The sequence below is a fragment of the Eschrichtius robustus genome, chromosome 7 (assembly GCF_028021215.1).
Source record: "Eschrichtius robustus isolate mEscRob2 chromosome 7, mEscRob2.pri, whole genome shotgun sequence".
Taxonomy (NCBI): Eukaryota; Metazoa; Chordata; class Mammalia; order Artiodactyla; family Eschrichtiidae; genus Eschrichtius; species Eschrichtius robustus.
Window position 1 is genome coordinate 75,776,583 of NC_090830.1, and position 15,536 is coordinate 75,792,118.

The following is a 15,536-nucleotide window of genomic DNA, read 5'->3' on the forward strand; positions in this document are numbered from 1 at the left end:
CTGATGTTGCTTGGAATAGAACGCACTCTGCATTTCCACAGGACTTTAAAGTTTACGTCTGTGACTCCTGTGATCCTCACCACTGCCCCTTTGACAGATGAGGTACTGCAGCCCAAAGAGGGAAATGACTTGCCCTTGGTCACTTGGTCTGTACTGGCAGTCTAGCTTACAACAGTCTCCTGACCCCTACCCTTGTCTCTCTCTCCTGCTCAGCACTAGATTCTGGGTCCTGATGCCAGCTCTGCTGCAGATGAGCTGTGTGACCTGGGACACGTCACCTCAGCTCTCTGAACCTCCTTCATAAATGTACTGGCCCTCCAAAACCCTGATGTCATTTCATTCATTCCACAAGTGCTGCTTTTCAGGAGGCCCTGAGTCAGGTCCTGGAGCCGTGAGGATGAAGATTCCAGCTCTCTGCCCACAAAGTGGGACCATATTCAGAGCCCAGGGAGGGTGTGGACTGGGAAACCTCACATAGAGAGAAGAGGGCAGGAACCCAAGTTCTCTTTCAGGGGACCCAGGGATTCCCAAGAGACGTCTGGTCAGAGAATTTGCATCCACAAGTTGGCCTCCCTTTAAGAAAGCCCTACAACAGAATGTCTGAACTCGAAAGAAAGATTAGGGGTCTTTATACACTTTACAGAAAGGTTCTTTACTCTGCAGTTCTTAAAAACAAAACAAACCAAAAAAAACAAAACTCCTTTCTCCAATTCCCACCTCTGGATTTACAGTGCATTTGAAAATTGTTAGGAACACATTCATAGAGTAAAGCAGGAAAGGAAAGCAGGAGTTGGGCTGTTTGCCTGACTACTGAACGGGTCTCAGCAGCATTACAAAACCAGCAGCCACTCTTATCTCTTAGACTCAGTTTTTCCCACCTTAGGCTGTGTGGTGGGTACATTGGTGCCAGGTGTGGAAGCAGAGAATGGTTATCATTTATTGAACCTTACTATGTGCTATAATTAACACCCATTTCACAGACGAGGAAACCGAGGCTCAGAGCTAGGATTTCAATCAGGTCTGGCTGACTGTAAAGCCAGGGCTCTCGGCTCACCTTGCTCAGCCCTGCTCTTGACTAAGACACAGATCAGTCACTGCACTTGGGGGCCCAGGGTGCTGTAGTCTGCAAAATGGGTAGATCCAAGGGGCGGAAGATTACTGGGGGCATCAAGACCATCAGGAGAGAAAGGAGACACTCTCTTGGGGCGGGGGTTGGGGGTGGGGGTGGGGGTGGTGCTCACCATCTCCCCATCCAAAGGCAGTGGGACATCCCATCGGCCCAGGAGCTCTGGAAACTGGGCCCTGCAGTCAAGTAAAGGGGGGTGGGGCGGAGGAGCCTAGGAAAGTAAGGGCCATCACTCCTGGGGAGCCCATGAGCCTGAGGGGACACTCGCCCAGGGCGCCCGAAGCCCCAGCTCGGGCTCCGCGTGGCACTTCCGATCCGCGCCCTGCGCCCCGCCCACGGGCGCTCTGCGCCCCCAGCTCCGACCCGCGCCCGGCCCCGCCCCGCCAGTGTGCCCACCCCCGGCCCGCCCCGCGGTCCACTTGCCCGGCTCACGCAGCGTCCCGGAGCGTCAAGGCGCTGGCGGACTGACCCGCCAGCAGTTGGCACTGGGGGCGCTGGCGCGTCGGCCGCTCCGCTCTCCCGCCGGCAACCTCGGGCTCCCGGAGCCAGCGGTCCAGACGGCGACGCCGCGCGTGGGGCCGGGATCGGGCGGCTGGAGGCTGCGAGGCGGGAGGCGGCGGAGGAGGCGAAGGCCGGCCGGAGCCCCGAGCGCGCCCCAGCCTCGCTCGCAGCCCGGAGCTCGGGGCTCGGCGCCCTCCCGGCCCGCGTGCCCGCGCGGCCACATGGCTCCTCTCCGCGCGCGGCTGTCCTTCCTGCTGCTCTTGCACTGTGCGCTCTGCGCCAACGCGGGCAGCAGGACCCCAGGTGCGTGCGGGAAGGGCGCGCAGGGGCGCGCGGGGTCCGGGGTGCACGCGGGTCAGGGTGGCCCGAGGGTGCCCGAGGAGCCTGGCAGCTTTCGAGGGGGTGGGAGGCTGTGCGCACGCTGGGTCCGAGCTCTCTTTTCTTACCCCAGTGCCACCGATGCTGTCCGGGGATTTCTCTCCCTTTCTGGCACAAGACTAGGGAGAGACCCCAGGAGAGCACTTGAGGATAGGAGCCTTTTCTTAGAAGCTGTGTATCTGTCTCTTGGTCTCTGTGTTTCTCTCTCACTCTCTGTCTTCGCTCCTGTGTGTCTTTCTCTCAGTGTCTTCTCTGTCTCCAGCTTGTACGCATGTGTGCACATATGTGTGTACATGTGTGCAAGTATCTGTCACACACAAAGAATCAGGCTGGCAGGTGGCTGCCCCACCCCCCAGTGAACACCGGGCACTCACACTCCTGCACAGAAACACACATGCATCCCTCTCCCCCAGCATTCTCACACTCTGTGCTGTGCAGACAGCCTCTCACACGCAGATCACACACCCTCCACCCTCACTTTGCAGTGTGAGGTGCCCTCCTGGTGGCTCTCAGCATGGGGAGGGGGATCTGGTCATTTCCAGGCAGGGTGCCTGCTTGTCTTTGAGCTCTGTTCATGGACCAAACAGGATCCCCCTAGCTAAAGTCTTGGGGGTGTTCTGCTGCAAAGGGTAAAACCAGAGGAAAGTTCGTCATCTCCCTCCCCGCCCTCCAATAACTGCCTTGGGCAGGAGGGATTTTCAGGGCACATCATTTTCTAGGTTTTATCAGTGCCGTGAAGGGGGCTGGGGACACAAGAGATAGAGCTGTGTGGAAATGAAAATTCCTCCCTAACTCCTATCCATGAATCACTAGGCCTAGAAGCCAGGGAGCTGTCATTCCTGCCCGGCCTGGCTGGGCTTAGCGAGAGCTGTGTGAGGACGGGCTGCTGGCATGCAGCCTGGAGCATGGGGCCATGACCTCACACTTAATTCAGTCCGAGTGGGCAGGTCACCCCTGCGTCTCCTTTTATTTTTGAAGATCTATATTTACCCAGCTTGGGGCTGGGCCATGTTGAAATCTCGGCAGCCACTGTGCTGCTTAAAAAAGTTTTCTTTCTAAACTTGGAAAAATGTAGAACCTGTATTCCCTCCCTTCCCTCTCCAGCTCCTCTTTTCTCCTTGACACGTGCCCAGGAGGCCCTGAGTTTCTAGGTGTGTTTGTTTTGCCAGCTGTGTTCCAGGAGCTTGGTGACGAGGGCCCTACCCCGGGGTGGGCTGGTGACTTCAGGGCACTGGGGAGTTTGGGCACATCCAGCCATCCCTCTTTGCCCTGGGGGCTTTCGGGGAATTTCCACTGTAGTGCCCAAGCTTGGAAGGTTTGTTGCTAGAGTGACAGGACTCTGTTTGGCATCATTTGTTTTCCTCCGCTAGCTGTAACAAGGGCCTGGGGACTATGGGGTGCAATGTGTGTCTAGCAGTTTACAAACTTGAACACCGATCATCCAAGTGCAGAGATCCAGGGGCTCTGGAAGCACTGGATGAGAAATAGATGAACTTGGGCTAAGGGGTTCCTCCAAGGTGACGATCAAGGTTGCAGAGCCCTTCCTGCCCCCATGGGATTTCCAGCTTCCCCAGCTTAGCTCTGCCCAGATGGCACCGAAGTAACTCTTTCTTTATTTCCAACAGAGTTGCGCTTCTCAAGAAAGCTCAGTGACTATGGTGTGACAGTGCCCTGCAGCACAGATTCTCAGGGACGCTTCCTCTCCCACGTGGTATCTGGGCCACCAGCAGCCTCCTCAGGGAGTACAGAGGTGGACGGACCACCGGCACCACTGTCACACTCTGGTCACCTGCGGGTGGCTCGAAGCCCACTGCGCCCCAAAGGAGTGACCTTGCAGCCTGGCAGGGGGGGACGCTCCTCCCTCTACTTCAACGTCACTGTTTCTGGGGAGGAACTGCACTTACACCTGCGGCCCAACCGGCGGCTGGTGGTGCCCGGAGCCTCGGTGGAGTGGCAGGAGGATTTTCGGGAGCTGTTCCGTCAGCCCTTGCAGAGGGAGTGTGTCTACACCGGGGGTGTCACGGGCATGCCAGGGGCAGCTGTCGCCATCAGCAACTGCGACGGATTGGTAAGGGACAAGGCTTTCATCAAGCAGCACCCCCCATCCTCCCCCTTTCCTCCCCGTCGCCCTCACCGAGCCAGACCGACATGGTTTTCTCCTTGGCTCCTGTGTGTTTGGGATTCCTGTGGGCACAGCCTGCAGTCTGGGCCAAGTCAGGGGCTGCGCCGCTTTCCAGAGAGAGCCCCGCGTGCCCCTTTGGCCACCAGGTTCATACTGTGCCAGCTGTAAAGTGGCTGAGATAGGATGATACCTTATCCTGTTCATCCCCTCACCATCTACTGACACACCGGGACCACAGCTCACCTGTCAGGGGTCTGAGTGCAGACACACGCAGGCGTGAGGAGGGCAGGCTCTGCTGGGGTTGAGTCCTGGCTGTGCCGCTTGCTGGCCATGTCACTTTGGATAAGTTACTTGCCCTCTTGTGGTCCTTTCCCTTACCCATGAAGTGGGATTTATTCATTCTGCACGTATTTACTGTGCGCGCTCCACGTGCCAGTCGGGTGCTGGGGCTACGGCAGTGCCTGAGACAGACACAGTCCCCTGCCCTCCTGGAGCTGGTGTGCTGGTGATGAAAATATGACCTACCTCACCAGGCAGCACGGCCAGTGGTTGGCACCTGCTTGGCACATGGTCAGGGCTGTCGGTATCAGCTGCTGTTATTATTTTTACTGCTGTGTCCTTCCTCGTGCCCCACTGTCTCTGGTCCCGAAGCCAGCCTGCTCTTCCGTGGCTCTCTGATCTGAGTTCCCTTTCTCAGGACCTGCTCCCTCCTCCCAGGCACAGGGAACCCCCTGCCATGTTGCAAACCAGAAAGCCACAGGTGGCTTCTCTCCTTCTTGTGCTCAACTCAGGCTGGATCCCACTCCCCTTGCTGCCCCGTCTGCTGTGTATCAGGCCCTTGTGAGCCTGCGTGGCAGCTCCAGGGCCTTGATGGGCACTGTTTTCATGGTCTCTGCTTTGCCAGGCACGAGCTGATATGTCCAGGAAAGGACCTGCTTGCTCCTCTGCCTTTGAGCTTTAAGAGAGGGATGAGTCAGATGGGGGGATGGTAAGGGGAGGGGTCCTTCCTTACTGGCAGGGCTGGGAACACTTCTTACCATCTTCCCATCCTTACGAGGTGTCTTCCTGCTGAATGTCATGGCTGCCTTTGTCTAGACCAGGGTTTCTCAATCTATTTTTCGTTATCATCCCCCTGGGGAGCCTTTTAGACATTTTTTTCTCTAATTGCTCCCCAATGAAACCTTAATACCACAGCTATACTGAATATCTGTTTTTAAACTCTATGTATATCTGTGCTTTATATATGAAAAGAGTAAATTTTTTGCCTCCCGAAGAACCAATTTTTGCCCCATTGGAGGCACTAGAGCCCCCATTGAGAGGCATGGTCTAGGCAGTGGTTGGTTTTCAGAGTTGAGTGTGCACCAGAATCACCTGGAATGCGAGGGTTCTGTGGAGCGGACTTTGAGGAACCCAGATTGTAAGGATAGCTGGAGAAGGCTGAGACCTTGTCCTGGTGCCAGGGTGAGCCTTGGCCGCCATCCTGCCCTGGCTCAGCAGTCCTGGGACTCTCCTCAGCCTGTGACTAGCGCTATGCTGTAGCCACAAGTTTTGGTTGAAAATCCAAAGTGACGTGAGGAATCACCTAGAGATCCAGTGTCTGTGCAGACAGAGAGATAGAAAGCACCAGTGCACATCAGTGGCTTGGGCTGAATGACATGGTGACCTGAAGTCATCAGCCAAATGGGCTGTAAGCTGTTCAGTGACAGAGCTGTTCTCCCGTTTCCTTGACTACCTCCATAAATGTCCACGGGGACCTAAACAAAGGCATGAGTGGATGATCATCGCCATGAATATGTAACTGCCCACACCCTTTGCACCCGGGAAACCTTCTTATCATTGAACCAGCTCAGCAGCCATTGACAAGTGGTCACTGGATGCTCAGCTGACGTTGCTGACTTTCGGTGGCCTCTGAGTAAACGTTCTCATCGGCTGTGTGACCTGGGCAAGTCACTTCCCCTCTCTGGGCTTTACTCTTCTCATTTGTCCAAAGAGGGGCTGCACTCACTCCTCCCTGGCAGACAGAAATCGATTCTACGTGTCATTTGCAGAAGCTGGGTCAGGTCTCGGAGGCTCCATGGATGAGCTTCTGGAAGCCTGTTCTGCAGTGGAACTGAGGCTCCGGGAGTGGCTTGCCTGGTCCCTGCGTTTGGTGAGAGGCAGAATTGGACCTCCTGGGCTGGGCCCCTTCTTGTGCCCTGGGCTCCAGAGTCCAGTCCCTAAGGCCAGTTCTCAGGGGTCTCCCTGACCTGGTCCCTGACAGGGACCACAGCCCAGCACAGAGGCTCTCTGTCCAGGGCAGGGATTTCCTCACTTCCAGCCCACTCCAGAAAACTGCCCTGTGTCCCGTGAGAGCAAGGGCTGTTCACTGTCACCCAGCTGAGCCACCTTTGGATTCAAAGGCCACAGTGTAGCCCTTCTGATGATAAGATTTAACTCTGCATCTTTATGTGGACTCTGAGTTTTAACCCCATCTTCTTCCATGTCTCAAATGCTGAAGTCATTCAGTCCAAAAAAATACGTACTGAGCACTGGCCATGGGCAAGGTCTCCACAGGGAGATGTAAGCAAGTGAAAGTGACACAAATAATAACAGCAACAGTCACGAGCCATAGCCATAGCCCAGGCACAGCACACATACTGTCATGTGCATTCATTAACTTCATCCATCGTGTAAGTGGGGAAACTGAGTCATGGGGAGGAGATGTGAAGATAATATCAATACATATAGCTTCTGTTGGCACAGGACTTTATAGTTTATAAAGCCCTTCAGTTGTATGAGTGCGTACACAGATATTGTTGTAACCCTGCTTTGCAGAGAGTCAGGTCTCTGTCCTCAAGGAACTTGGGTGCTAAGCAGGGGGTACCCCACAAATAGTTTCAACAGTAACTTTTTGGTTTTCCGTAGCACAGCAGGGATGGCTACTTGGTAAATGGGAGTGATTATTATCTTTGTCTTAGAGAAGATAATATTTGAACTGGGTCTTGAAGGATGAATAGAAGTTTGTTGGGGCCAGAGGGTGGGTAGGGCGTTCTGGGCAGAAGAAAGAGCTTGCCAGTGAGGGAGCACCATGCTGGACGGGGCCGGGGAGGTGATCCTAGAAGACACTGGGCAGGTGGGCCTTGGTCTGCCCTTGAAGGAAGGGCAGGATAGGAGACGGGGCCCAGGGCAGGGAAGCAGCAGCCTGTTATCTGAGAAGAGTCTGGGCTGGGAGTTGGGAGCCATGACTGTGTGACCCTGGGCAAGGTGCCCTCCTTCTCTGGGCCTCCCTTGCCTCCTGGGTGTATCATGGAGCCTGTAATGGATGAGCTCAGAGCACCTTCTAGCTCTGGCATTGGTACTTTGTGACACAGGGCAGGCCTTGCTGGAGGAGCTTGAAGCCAGGCCACTGTAAATCTGTAGTTGACTGCCCCTTCCTGGCGGGTCCTGGGTCTGCTCCTGCCAGGCCTGGGCGGGGCTGCAGGTGCAGAGAGGAAAGACACCAATCCTGAGCTTGGCCCTCATGGCTTAGCAGACCTTCCAGTTGGAAGACGGTCTGAACAAACCCTCTTCTGTGTGGACAGACTTGCAGCCGTTTGGACTTTAGCTGCTCTGGTGAGAAGTGCTGTGTCTAAACTGAGGACTCGATCCTCCTTTCCAGCTGGAACCTGCAGTGGGAGCAGTGACCATGATCTCTTCCACTTCTCCTGCCATCCCACAGAGTCAGTCACCGCGGGCACCGGGACAGACACTGGGCGGGTTCTGTGCACGGTGGTTAATTCATGCCTGACACTGAGGAATGGGCACTTTATCTCACTTCCCACCTGCTCTGCTGGAAGGCCTGGTGTGTCGTAGTCGGGGAGGGGGTCGGGGGGTGGGTGGGAACCAGGAATGAGGAAGCCAGGACCCCTGCCCTAGATGAGTCTGGAGGATAATGGGAAACCAGACATAAAAGCAGACAGATTACAATCCTGTGTGAGGCAGCATCGGGAGGACCCGTTTGTTTTGGTTAGGGCATCAGGGAAGGCTCCTGGAGGAGGTGGCATTGGCTCAAAATTGTTCAGACATTATAAACATGAAAGAAAGTGCCAGGCCCTTCGCCAGCAGAGAGAACTACTGACCCAGAGCAGGCTTGTGGGTGTTTGGGGGAAGGAAATAGGCGATGTGGGGAGGCCCAGTCGTACCTGCAGAGTGTTTCCTCTGGGGTTGGGGGCAGCTGTCAGACACTGGGGTCCCAGATTGGGAATGCACCCAGGCAGCAGTGGCAGCCTGCTGGTCTACTCTGCAGAGCCTCCCTTGGGGATCCCGGCCGATCAACGTGGCAGTCCCCGCAATGTTCCTGTGACCTGAAACCTCAGGGCCTGCGGGCAGGGAGGGCCTGGGTCATCTCAGGTCCCCTGGCTGGGGCCAGGAGCAGAACAGACTCTCTGCTAGCAGTTGTGGTTTGAAGTCCTGAGAGGCACATGGAGGCCTGGGCTGGGAGGGCACTACTTTGTGGGTCCTGGAGGGGTTGTGGGGTGCAGGAATGAGATCAGCAGTGTGGGACCCCTGCATACCATCAGGAGCCCAGGCTGCCAGCCTCCTGAAGGCCACTTGCCCCGCTTCTACCTCTGTCTCCCGGGCTCCTGGGCCTCGCTGCCCCTGCACTGGGGTCACGGGGGCTGGGAGGCGTCACGTCCCCCCCTCTTTGCCCTCAGTGCCTCTGTGAGTCACGGGCCTGGCGTGGAAGTAGCCGCACGTGTAAGATTTGTCACCATCTGGTTCTGTTTTCCACCCTCTGCAGAACGTGCATTTTGAACGGGTTACGGAGTAGACCCCTGGCAGGCGGTATGGGGAGAGGGCAGGGGAGGCTGCGTCCCAGCTCAGCTTCCTAGCCTCTGCCCAATGGTGTGCAAGTCCCAGCGGCTCTCTGAGCCTCAGTCCTTTTGTCTTTAAAATGGAATTAAGATGCCAGGTGGCGGGCGTGTGTGTTGGGGACTGACAGTTTAAATGGCCCGGGGTTTCTCTGTGGGGTGATGAAACGTCCTAAAGTTGATTGCGGTGGTGGTTGCACAGCTTTATGCAGAGACAAAAAGCCATTACATTCTGCACTTTATTTTTTTTTTAATTTAAAAAAGAAATCTTTTTATTGGAGTAGAGTTGATTTACAATGTTGTGTTTCAGGTGTACAGCAAAGTGAATCAGTTATACATATACATATACAAACATTCTGCACTTTAAATGGGTGAATTGTATGGTACATGAATTATGTTTCAGTAAAGCTGTTACCAGTAGGGCCTGGCCCATAGAAAGCCCCGTGACAGGCATTTTTAGTCATAATTAGGAAACAGTCTAGGCTGGCAGAAATTGTGGAGTCTCTCTACTCTAGTACAGAGTAGCTGTGTGACCTTGAATAAGTTTCTAAATCTCTCTGTGCTTGGGATTCCTCATCTGTAAGGAGGAGAGGAGAACAACCATCTATGGGGCTGTTCAGAGGATTAAATAAGAAAATGTAAAAAAGTGAAGGGTCTGGTATATGGTGGGGCCTTAAAAAATGGGGATTATTAATAGTAATATTTATTACTTTTTTATAGTAATTACTATAGTAATTACAGTTATCATTAATGGTGAGAAATACTAAAAGTATTGCTGGAGTCCCTTGTACTGCAACAGTACGTAGATTATCAGTGCTCTCTGATGTGAGCCCGAGGCCACCTCTGGTTCCCGGGTTGGCCAGGCCCTGCCCCCCCCTCTGCTTTGGCAGCTTTCTCTGCAGAATGGGCCAAATGGTGCTTGCTCAGTGCACGGGAGTGTATTACGACTGGTCTGTAATAACCCCACATTCCTTCCAGGGCAGGAGGGTACTGAGAGGTGCCAAATGGAGCATTCTGTTAACAATCTGTGGGCACCTTCCCCCAGCCAGGCCCTTGACCAGCTCCTGGGGATGCAGGGTTGAAACTCACCCCTCTCTCCCTGTGCTCCAGAACCCACGGTTTAAAGAAGGCCGGTATGCACAGTAGACAGCATGAAACAAGACTGATCACACTAAATGTCAGTGTTGTGTAGGAATGCAGGGAAGCATAATGCACTTGGTAGGTGGCCTGGAGGTGCGTACTGAGAAGGAGAGGTGCTCAGGGAAGGCTTCCCAGCGGAGAGGACATTTGGGCTGGGTATAAAAGCATCAATAGGAGGTTTTAAAGCCAAGAGGTAGGAATTTTAGGCATTCACAGGGAAGGATATCCTATGTCTTTGCAGGATTCAGGAAATGGCAAATCATCTCAGCTCTCCACGGGAAAGGGGGGCGATGAAAATGTAGTTTGGAGAAGCTCTGCCTCACTGTGGACTTAGATTTGCCCCTGTGGCCATAGGGAGCCATGGGAGGTTTGTAAGCAGGAGTCACTTTAGTATTTGGGGAAGATGCTAATCCTTCCAGCTGCATGCTGGCGCAGTGCTATTGTAGCAGATTTGTCTGGGGCTCATCGGTGTCTTTGTGCCAATATCTGTCCTTGCCCCGGGGTTGCTCCGTGATGTCTAGGGAGCGAGTGGGCTTTCCTGGCAGCTCCTTGGCAAGCACCCGGCTCTGCCTTGCTGTCTGTGCCTGCCCTGGGATGTGGAGTGTGAGGCCTGGAGTTTCAGAAGTGCCCTCACCCAACTGCCCGGCAGGCCTGTCCCCATACATCATGGACTGCGGGCTGCCTGCCCTTACACATCTGTGCCGACAACCCTGGGAGGGGCGGGGGATGTCTGGCCCCGCATTGGTGCAGAGCTCGTCTCCTTGCTCCACCTGCCTCTTCAGCCTCAATGGTGGATCCTGCCCTGCAGACCCTTACCCCTCCCCAGCCAGCCTGGTGTGTTTGCACCTCACTTTGCAGCCCATGCCTTTGCTCATGCTGTTCACACCTCCCACGGTGCCTTCCCTTCCCTCTGCTTGAGGCATCCCCCATCTTGGCCACCCAGTTCCCAGAAGTCAGGAACTGTCTTAAATTTTTGCATTTCTCTGCATGCCTAGCACAGGGCTGGGTTCGCGGTACACAGGAGGTCGGGACTTCAGCTGCCTCTAGGAGCAGGGATTAGCTCAAGGGAAGAGGGCCAGGTACTAGGGGAGAGGTGGGACAGCGGCAAATTCCTGTTTAAAGGGACTGCCAATCTGGTATCGCATTTGAGAATTTTAAGAGAGAAATCAGAAATATGGATTTTTAAGCAAAGTGTTCTATTTTTTAAGACAGTGTGTGGGCCCAAAGCAGCAGGGCTCTTAGCTGGAGGCCTTAGCTTGCCAGTGAGCAGTGCAGGGGATGAGAGCATGACCCCTGCAACCAGACTGCCTGGGTTGAAATCCCAGCCTTGGCTTTTTCATGCTGTGTGGCCTTGGGCAATTACTAAGCCTCTCTGTGCTTCAGTTTCCTCATCTGTAAAGTGGGGATAATATCAGTCACTTCATAAGAGTTGTTATGTGTGCAAAGGGCTTTATTAGCACAGTACCCGATATGCTTCAACCGTCGCTATTAAATGGTGTGGATTTATTGGTTGAGTCCACTGGGTCTGAGGGGATGGGAGCGGGAAAGAAGAGGAGAGGAAGTCAAGAGCACACCAGCTTTCTGCTTTACAATCCCAGAGGGGTCTCTGGGCCTTTAGCTGGGCAGGCAGAGCCCATTCCTCCCAACCTCCTCCAGGCCTGTTCATTTTTTTCTCAGGCTGCAACTTGCTTCTCACCCCCGTTTGCATTCTTCCCCTGGAACATTCCCATTGGGCTCTCAAAGGGCAGGATCTGAGCTTAGTCACCTGTGTGTCTCTATGACCCCGGCACCTGCCACAGGGCAGGCCCTCAGTGGATGTTGGGTGAGCTGACGGACCGGGAGAGGGAACGTGGAGGGCTCCCTTTCAGAGGCGGCATAAAGCTCACGTTTGCATCTTCTCACCTCTGTCAGATGGGGAGGGACAGCGGGCCTGTCCTTCTCTCTGTGGCTGTCTGTCTGCTCCTAGGCCAGCGATGGATGACACATGGCACTCGCAGTGCCACTTGGCCTCCTGCACGCCCGGCAAGCCCTGCAGGTCAGCTGCGCACGCTGCCCCCGAGTGCGTGTCCCAGTGTGTGCTCCAGGCACCCATGCCCCGTGGGCCTGAGCCGGTGGGTGAGGCGAGACTGTTTGCTTTCCTGCCCTCAGTGTGCCCTTTACTGGCGAGTTTCTGTCTCCAGAGCTCGCGTCCTCTGCGAGGGTGCAACCAGCTTCATCACGTTTGCTATTCAGGTAACCCAGTTCCCTGAGAAGCCCTCAGTCCTTTGTAGAATTTATGTTCCTATAACGAAAACAAGAAATTGTCTTTTTGGAGAAAAAGGGAGCTTCTGACCTGCCACACCAGGGTGACTGTGGGTCTTCAGGTAGAAAGTGGCCTGCAGCCCTTCTTACACTTCATAGAGTATGTCCTCCGTGGTCACTTCCTGCTTGTGGGGCTGCGGTCTGGGGGCTGCAGGCAGGGGCAGCAGTCAGCACGGGGTGCCTTGACCCCAACCAGATCCCAGGAGGCGGGAGCACAGGTTTTCCTGGGGAGATAGGCAGTGTGGGGAAACTGAGTGACTGTATCAGTTATCCACATCTGTGAAACAGACCAGCCTAAAACTGCTGAACTTAAAACAACAGCATATTTTTTCCACAATTCTGTTGGTTGGCTGGGTGATTCCTCTGCCGGTTGCTCCCTGGACAGTTGGCGAGGCTGGAAGGTACAGGCTAACCTCATTCACACATCCGGCATTGGTGCTGGCTGTTGGCTGGGCAGCCTCAGTTCTCCTGTCTGTGGCCTCACATCCTCCAGTAGGTAAGACCAGCTTCTTTTACGGCAGTCTCAGGGTAGCATTCCAAGAGGGTAAAAGTGGGAGCTGCAAGATCTCGTAAGGAAGATCTTCTAGTCTTGGAAGTTGCATAATGTTGCTTCTGTGCATTCTATTGGTCAAAGCGAGACACAAGGCCAGACTAGATTTTCCAAGAGTGGAGGAATGGACCCTACCTCATTTCAAAGAGGCATGGGAGCAGAGACAGGAGGAATTGTTGCAGCCATCTTTGCAATCGTTCTCCCATACTGACCCTAGGCAAGTGGCTCGACCTCTCTGAGCCTCAGTTTCTGTATCTGTAAAGTGGGTGTTCCTACCTTGTAGTTTTGTTGATTAGAAATCAGGCACTTAAAAGTGCTGCCACAGTGTCCAGAACAATAAATGGTAGCATTTGCTGTTATTATTGTTATCTCTTGGAATAAATATAGAAACTGAGGCAGGTTCCACAGTGGGTTTGTTTCCAGACCCCTGGACACCCATTCTAGTGCTCTTGCTTCCCAGAAGGCCCCATCGCATCAGGGCCTCAGTCTGAGTGGCCCAGGGTCTGGATCCTGGGTGGTTTTCCAGTCTTCGAGGCGGTCTGATCTTGCAGTTTCACTTCCCTAGTTTCCCCACGGCTGTGCCTTGCTGTCTGCTCTGGGTTAATAACTTATTTATGATATGGAATAGAAGCCAGACATCACCTCACTGCTGCTCCCTCCGAGCAGAGCCGGCCTCCCATTCCAGGGAGGGCTGGTCTAGGAGCTGGTTTTAGTTTACTTCCCTGGCATCTTCGGGCTGGCTGGAGGGAGGGTGGCCTCTGGGCTGCTCCGTGGGCTGGTGAGTGGGGTGGGGGCTGTGCTTGCCTTCCACCTGCCTTCCAGCCTCAGTGCGGTCCAGGGCTGGGGGTGGGCTTTTGGTGAGGACCTGGGGAATTTCCACATTCCCCGGACCTTGCAGTGGAAAGTTCCCAAATCATCCGCCAGGCCCTGCCTTCTGTTTTCAGCATGTGGGCCTTTTCCTGCCTTTAAAGCCTTAGAAACAACAAGAACAACAATAAGAAGAACAACAGCAGCAGTACTATTGATAGGCTGCCTCATCCCTGGCAGCGCCAGGGAGCTCCGTATCAGCACAAATAACCCTCCTGTTATGAACACCTCCGGCGGTGAATCTCAGCTCAGCATCACTGCCAAAGTTCACCCTAACTCAGCTATGACTGGAAGAGGTTTTGGGGGCCTCTCCGTCCCCTTCTCACTTTCCAGACAAGGAAGCTGAGGCTCACGGAAGGGAAAAGACTCACCCAGGGTCACACAGTGGGCGACTGTCAGGGCCAGTGGGGTCCAGGTCCCTGACTCCCAGTCCAGTGCTCCCCCCACAATCCCGTGCAGCTTCTCCTGAGTTACTAGACGGGAATCGTTCCTCGAGGTCATAAACCCTGTAACGGCCAGGGCCTCGGTGGCCATGGCAACGACTTCAGAGCACAAACACTGAAGGGATTGGTCCATCAGTTGCCTCGTTAGGGGCATCCTGGGAGTCCTTGGGCCTGGGTGCCGAGTGGAGGTGTTTACGAGGCTGGACAGCTCAACTTCTGCGTGTCGATGTCCTCCTGAAGACTGGGAAACCTGGAAAGAGAAAACAAATGCCAGCCTCCCAGTGAGCAGGATTTGAAGCTCAAATGAAACCTTCTGGTGCTTCTCAGCTCCAAGTCACCATTGCTGCTGTTTTATCCATTTTCAGAATTTTGCAGGGCAGTGGGTTGCCGTTATGCACACATCACTTGACATGGAACATTAAAACCCTGCACTCTCCTTTTCTTCTGCTTTCCATGACACAGCTGAGGGGGCAGTAGATCAGGCCCTTTTAGAGAAACCTCTGAATGTGGGAGTGTTTGTTAGGACCTGGGCGCTCTGAATGCAAACCCTGTTCCCAACGGGTTGCTTGAAGCCCTTTGTCAGTTTTTGCTTTTAAGCCAGCCAAATATTTATACCTTTGATGTGTCCAGAAAACATTCGTACCCCCAGGCCACCACGCCCCACAGCAGAAGTTAATTTCCGCCCCTTGCTGTTGGCAGGAGCCCACACTCTGAATTCGCTCCTCCAGCCCAAAGAGGGCTTGTTGAGTGCTTGATATTTTGTCACCTCATAAGTCACAGTCCCGAGGCTGTCCCCTAAGCCACAGCAGTGTTTTGTGGGAGAGGACTCTCATTAAGGGTGGTATGCCCAAGGGGGTTCATTTTGGACACTTGGACCTGAGGATGTTGGCCGAAGGTGCTTTTGTTCCGAAGTTGGTCCTGTGTTGTGGATCGGTACTTGTCCTCTTGTGGAGAAGCTCGCATCTGGAAGAGGGACAGACAGACATATGTGAGCGGGATAGAGCACCCGCCAGAACCACTGGGGGCGTGGAGGAGGGGGCGGTGATGGGGTGACATTTGAGCTGGGCTGGAAGGGCATCCCGCAGAGCTCTCCGCAGGGCAAAGGCGTGGAGGCCCGCGTGCACAGGTGTGGCTTTCCAGCCAATGTGGTTTTGTCCACTTGTCCCCAGTGTGCAGAGGAGGGCAGCGATGCCTGGAGGGATATGTGTTGTCAGGACCCCCATGTGGGGTTAAACCTGGGCCCGGCACAGGGGTTCAGGCGTCTAGGTCCACTCATCTT

At 54.5% G+C, this 15,536-nt stretch overlaps 1 protein-coding gene across 3 annotated transcripts in view; it reads left to right on the forward strand.

Annotated features, from left to right (window-relative positions):
• Positions 1-1,667: 1,667 nt before the first annotated feature.
• ADAMTS14 (ADAM metallopeptidase with thrombospondin type 1 motif 14) overlaps positions 1,668-15,536 on the forward strand; it is a 91,657-nt gene continuing 77,788 nt past the window's right edge. For all 3 annotated transcript variants that reach the window (XM_068548871.1, XM_068548872.1, XM_068548873.1), the window contains exons 1-2: positions 1,668-1,930; positions 3,631-4,073. In XM_068548871.1, coding sequence (XP_068404972.1) covers positions 1,849-1,930; positions 3,631-4,073 — 525 coding nt within the window. In that variant the 5' untranslated portion in view covers positions 1,668-1,848. The remainder of the gene's footprint in view (positions 1,931-3,630; positions 4,074-15,536) is intronic.